At 42.5% G+C, this 6,000-nt stretch overlaps 1 protein-coding gene across 1 annotated transcript in view; it reads right to left on the reverse strand.

Annotated features, from left to right (window-relative positions):
* Positions 1–3,006, reverse strand: part of iqck (IQ motif containing K) — a 32,711-nt gene extending 29,705 nt beyond the window's left edge. Inside the window, exons 1-7 of the mRNA XM_046303916.1 lie at positions 2,786–3,006; positions 2,557–2,684; positions 2,297–2,447; positions 1,804–1,901; positions 1,378–1,430; positions 1,040–1,117; positions 623–707 (exon numbers count right to left, since the gene is read on the reverse strand). Coding sequence (XP_046159872.1) covers positions 623–707; positions 1,040–1,117; positions 1,378–1,430; positions 1,804–1,901; positions 2,297–2,447; positions 2,557–2,684; positions 2,786–2,837 — 645 coding nt within the window. The 5' untranslated portion in view covers positions 2,838–3,006. The remainder of the gene's footprint in view (positions 1–622; positions 708–1,039; positions 1,118–1,377; positions 1,431–1,803; positions 1,902–2,296; positions 2,448–2,556; positions 2,685–2,785) is intronic.
* Positions 3,007–6,000: the final 2,994 nt, after the last annotated feature.

Genomic DNA, 6,000 nt, shown 5'->3' on the forward strand with positions numbered 1-6,000 from the left:
GAAGTTGGAGATTTATCTCCCTCACCAACTTTAAACATCTGCTATCTGAGCAGCTAACCGATCGCTGCAGCTGTACATAGTCTATTGGTAAATAGCCCACCCATTTTCACCTACCTCATCCCCATACTGTTTTTATTTATTTACTTTTCTGCTCTTTTGTACACCAGTATCTCTACCTGTACATGACCATCTGATCATTTATCACTCGTGTTAATCTGCAAAATTGTAATTATTCACCTACCTCCTCATGCATTTTGCACACAATATATATAGACTCTCTTTTTTTCCTTACTGTGTTATTGACTTGTTAATTGTTTACTCCATGTGTAACTCTGTGTTGTCTGTTCACATTGCTATGCTTTATCTTGGCCAGGTCGCAGTTGTAAATGAGAACTTGTTCTCAACTAGCCTACCTGGTTAAATAAAGGTGAAATAAATGAATAATAAAAATAGAAAAACACATAAGCATGCACGCTTACACACTAACAAACACACAGCAAAATAGGGGACAGTGGAGCATTTAACTCTTTACACACCGTGCAATGACACCCTTTAAAATGGTACAAGAATATTTCTCATCTAAAATAACAGTGACCTTTAATTTACTGTCAACGACACTCACAGTATAGCCCCGCCAGAAGGACTGGATGAGAACAGCAGCATGCTGGTCTGACAGCAGTAGGGAGAGAGGGATGGGAGGTCTGGGACTGGGAGAGGGAGGGAGAAGAGAGGAGGGGATGGAGAGAGGAGAGGGCAGCGTGTGGGTCACCTCTGTTCATAAGGGCAGCATCAGCCTAAGGTGCAAGTTTGTGCCACTGTGTGTGTGTGTGTGTGTGTGTGTGTGTGTGTGTGTGTGTGTGTGTGTGTGTGTGTGTGTGTGTGTGTGTGTGTGTGTGTGTGTGTGTGTGTGTGTGTGTGTGTGTGTGTGTGTGTGTGTGTGTGTGTGTACATGCATACATATTCCGTGTGATTTCTGATATGACTTTCTTGCTCTGTGTTATGTTTGCGTATACACTTTATTAAGTCTCCTGCAACTCACTGTATCCTGAGCCAGTCCTTGACAAATGGGATCTCATGGAAGTCCACAGGGGCCTGTCCCTGCCGGCGGGGGTTCCGACTACAGTGAGAGAGAAGAAAAGGCTTTGGAACAGACCGTAGCAGACAGAATATTAAGCTTAGTTTCACACAAAGACAAACTCCAGTCATAGTTTCGTAACACCAATCCATTTTTGAGACAGACTTTATTTTTTAATGGTAAAAGCAATGGCTTAGCACTCAGAAGATAAACAGGTGGCAGAAAGTTCAGACATTGTCAAAGATTTTTACTAAATCAACTGAGAATGGAAGAGAGCAAAGGGGGCATGCAGGCAGTCTTACTTGTACAGCCACTCAGTTAGGAAGTCACAAGCGTTGAATGCTGTTCTTTTCCTCTTAAACAGGTAAAAGGATGACAATGTTACTGTAGTGTAATAATCTGCAGAGCTCTACAGAAGTAGGCTACAATATAATCATCATTATCATAGTATAATCAGTGCTTGAAGTCATATTAAATAAGTCCTAGTACTAGTTTTGGGTGTCGTGATTCATGTTAGAGACAATATTTCAGAAGAGGTGATCATACATCCTGTCACTCTATAATTCAAAGTTGTTTATGTAGTACAGTCAGGGGAAGCAAACTATTAAAATACTGTAGTGGATTCTAGTTTGGTGGTCTGTAGTGTTCTGCAGGGCCACATTGATATCTAGTAAATTGCCATTATATCATGTTAGTGTTATTGTGTGATAGAGGCCTAGTGCCAGTACCTCCAGGCAGTGTTGTCTCTGGGCCTCTCTCAGCATGGCCTCCAGTCCAGGCAGTAGCACTGGGAACACGGACCCCTCCAGAAACTGGGTGATTGGGCCTGGGGCAGACATGGGAATGGATCAACACAAGTGGGGTAAGAGTGGCCTTTCTGCCATGCAAAGGGACATTTCACTCCAACTGTAGCCTAAAACACTGTTTTGGTACTATTATTGGGGAGTAAAATCAAGACAGACTTGAAACATTATTATCCTCTACTGTGCTTAGAGAGCTAATTAAACAGGAAAGTATTGTTCCTGATAAAAGCATAGATTATGTATAGCGATTGAGGGGGGAAAGCAGTATCGGGTCTTGCACCAGAAACACTGAGGCTACAGGACACTAGTCTACTTCCGTCTACTTCCTGTGCCATAAACGTCAAGACCTCTTGGCAGAGGCAATGCTATGTTTAGCACATACAAAAGAAGCTACAGTTTTAAGTGGTTTGAAAGTCACGTTGATGGAGCTGGGGAGTGGATGCAGGGTGTGTGGTCTGAGGCTGTCTGTGGCAGGAGGAGGGAGGTTTGTCCAAGGCAGAGTATCCAGCAAGGGCAGAGTGGCTCAGAAGGGGGTCAACATGCTTCACAGGATCATCATCCACAGCAACCTAGAAAGCCATACAGCACCATGTAGACAAACATATCGTTTTCTTTTGACAAATTAATTGTTGAATTTGAATTTATTTACTGAAGTGCAATTATTGTTGTCTGCCTTACCTTAGCTGACATGAGACCATAGAAGACAGGAGAGTGCTTGCTGGCGCTGTACTGGGAGACATGAGTGCTCACTGAACCACTGTCTGTCCAAGCAGCGCTGGGTGGACTGGGCTGCTCCGAATCATATTCTGGTTGCACACAACAATGAAAACGCCATTTTTATTTATATTTTAGTCGACAACATGCATACCGGTATTTACAATTAACTCTCAAGCGAAGCATACCTTACCTTCACAGACTTGTTGCCACAATGATTTCTTAGCACCAATCATTTTTGCCATTCTGAAGCAGTTGCTAAGAACGCGTCGTTGGTTGTCAAGGAAAAACGTATCTTCGTACTTCCGGTTTAATATACGAATAATATTTTTGATTAACACATTTCTCTTAGCCCCCCAAAAAACTAATTTTAAACACCATTAGAAAATACGTATAACGGCACAACAAGTCTTTAAAAGAAACCAATGGCAAACAAGCAGGGGCTTTTCCTAAAAACAAATATCCCACGTCAGCCACTGGAGGGCAGCAGCTCCTGCTGACTCAGACAGACGGAACCAAAGAGGGAGTATTATTACACTGGCTCAGGTTGAATCATAATCGCGCCATCTCAAATCAAACAGTAATATGAGCCGCTCAGTCATGTTGTCAACAAGGCAGCACGGTGCATCGTCCACAAAATTGTATTTTTCATGAAATACATGTTTGAATTTAACTAGATTTAATTGAGAAGGCAGATAAAGCATTTTTTAAAATCAAAAGCAATCAATGTTGTGAAAGCTTGTGAAAACAAAATCCTACTCATCAGTCCACGTGCTTAGTTACATCACTTTTGTTATGAGCCGACTTTGCCGTCGGCCATAGTGGGGCACCTGGCTCATGCCCGGGAGGCAGCCCGATTCCAAAACGGAATCGGGACTCTACTTGCAGTAGGATCCTAGGGACGGCCCTACCCTACTTGCAGTAGGATCCTAGGGATGGCCCTACCCTACTTGCAGTAGGATCCTAGGGATGGCCCTACACTACTTGCAGTAGAGTCCAACGCTAAACAGATTGAATTGGGACATGCCCGTGGCATTAATACAACTCCTTCATTCCTACATATGATCTACTACTCTGTATTTTGACCAATGAAGCTTATGGTTATATCGAAGACAGTTTGAATTACGATTCATGTGGTGTATTATGATTGTTGGGTGTATTATAAACTTATAAGAAAATTGGGATTAGAAGAAAAGCCCTGAAATTTAACTCTGGACTTCAAAGCCACTTCCGCTGCGTTTTTATCCCACCAGGGACTGATTTAGACCTCGGTCACTGGGCGGGTGCAATTAATGATAAGGTAGAACAGAAAACCAGCAGGCTCTGGACCTCATGGGGTGAGTTAAGTACCCCTGCCCTATAGTGAGCTCTTATTCTAAGAGCATTCACCATCTAATGCAGGGGTGTCAAACTCATTCCATGGAGGGCCTATTGTCTGCAGGTTTTTGTTTATTCTTTTCAATTAAGCCCTAGACAACCAAGTGAGGGGAGTTCTTTAGTAATTAGTAAGATTAACTCATCAATCAAGTACAAGGGAGGAGCGAAAACCTGCAGACAGTCAGCCCTCCATGGGATGAGTTTGACACCTGTAATCTAAATGGTACATTTGCACTCATCCTCTCCCTGCTGCCATTCCAAAACCACAATCCCCCCCAGATGTGACCCCAAAGCAGCATTTAAATAAAAAACCAAGTCTTTATTAGGTAAAATATCACATGCATCAAAAGCTCTCAAAATGTAATTCTTTAGGAATATATTCTAAATGCGGTTTAGCTACCTCAGGATGAGAGCAGCGACAAAATAAACGAAAACACATTTAAAAACAAATGAAAAACACATCTGTACTGTCCCAAGATGTTTCCAAAATGCACTGAAAAGCTTTTTGATAAAAATACATTGCAGTAACTAATTATCTTAAAAATAAATAGGATCATTAAATCATTTTTTGTACATTTACTTTCTGGTCCACACAAAACTCATTTATACCTACCCCATCTAGTTTTTTACACAAATTGTGAGGACTTGTGCAACACACATTTCATTTACCGGCATCATTTGTCATTATTCTCAACTACAAATGGTAAAAGTCAAACATAATTACACTTACAATGGGTAATACAAATCATAGAAATATTGACAAGGTGTACCCTTTTTTCATAAAGCAACACTGATAAAATCTCATTCTTAAAAAAGGACCAACTATTAACAATGAAATATACAGATTACATTCCTGCAGGGAGTAGAAGGGATTATGCGCTATCCGGGATCCTTGGGATGGCCCTACCCTAAACTCTAACCTCAACTTCAATGGGGTGATGTCAGAGTTAGGACATCCCAAGGATCCCCTTTTCCGGAGTAGAAGCTCTAGTAGAGGATGTTATAATGACTGTGCAAGGAGCAGCCAAACCATTGGCTCGCTGCACTAGAAGAAGCCAAACCATTGGCTGTCAGTCTCACTCTCATTAACACCTCAGTCTGGACTCCACAGAGCTTCAAGACCAAATCTTAACTTGAGATACACATGTATCAACTCATTAAAAGTCTGTCCTTGTGTGCAACATGTTCTATAGGAGAGAGATAGAGCTTAGTTTTCATGGCTGTGTGGATGCATAAAGTCATGGCGAACAGAGTGTTGTAGAGTCCAAAGAACGGTAGTAGTCCTGTCTGTGTCCTGCGAGTCCACTGACCATGTTAGCTGGCCCTGCAGACTGACCAACCAACAGCAGCAGAGAGAAGTAGCTTTGTATCAAGAGAAGAGAGGCCTATACAGTGTCATGTAGGCCCAGTGTGTGTGAGGCCTATAGAAAACGTCATTTAGGCCCAGTGTGTGTGAGGCCTATAGAAAACGTCATTTAGGCCCAGTGTGTGTGAGGCCTATAGAAAACGTCATTTAGGCCCAGTGTGTGTGAGGCCTATAGAAAACGTCATTTAGGCCCAGTGTGTGTGAGGCCTATATAAAACGTCATTTAGGCCCAGTGTGTGTGAGGCCTATAGAAAACGTCATTTAGACCCAGTGTGTGAGGCCTATAGAAAACGTCATTTAGACCCAGTGTGTGTGAGGCCTATAGAAAACGTCATTTAGGCCCAGTGTGTGTGAGGCCTATAGAAAACGTCATTTAGGCCCAGTGTGTGTGAGGCCTATAAAACGAAAATAGAAAACGTCATTTAGGCCCAGTGTGTGTGAGGCCTATAGAAAACGTCATGTAGGCCCAGTGTGTGTGAGGCCTATAGAAAACGTCATTTAGGCCCAGTGTGTGTGAGGCCTATAGAAAACGTCATTTAGGCCCAGTGTGTGTGAGGCCTATAGAAAACGTCATTTAGGCCCAGTGTGTGTGAGGCCTATAGAAAACGTCATGTAGGCCCAGTGTGTGTGAGGCCTATAGAAAACGTCATTTAGGCCCAGTGTGT

Source organism: Oncorhynchus gorbuscha, linkage group LG16 (genome assembly GCF_021184085.1).
Source record: "Oncorhynchus gorbuscha isolate QuinsamMale2020 ecotype Even-year linkage group LG16, OgorEven_v1.0, whole genome shotgun sequence".
Lineage (NCBI taxonomy): Eukaryota > Metazoa > Chordata > Actinopteri > Salmoniformes > Salmonidae > Oncorhynchus > Oncorhynchus gorbuscha.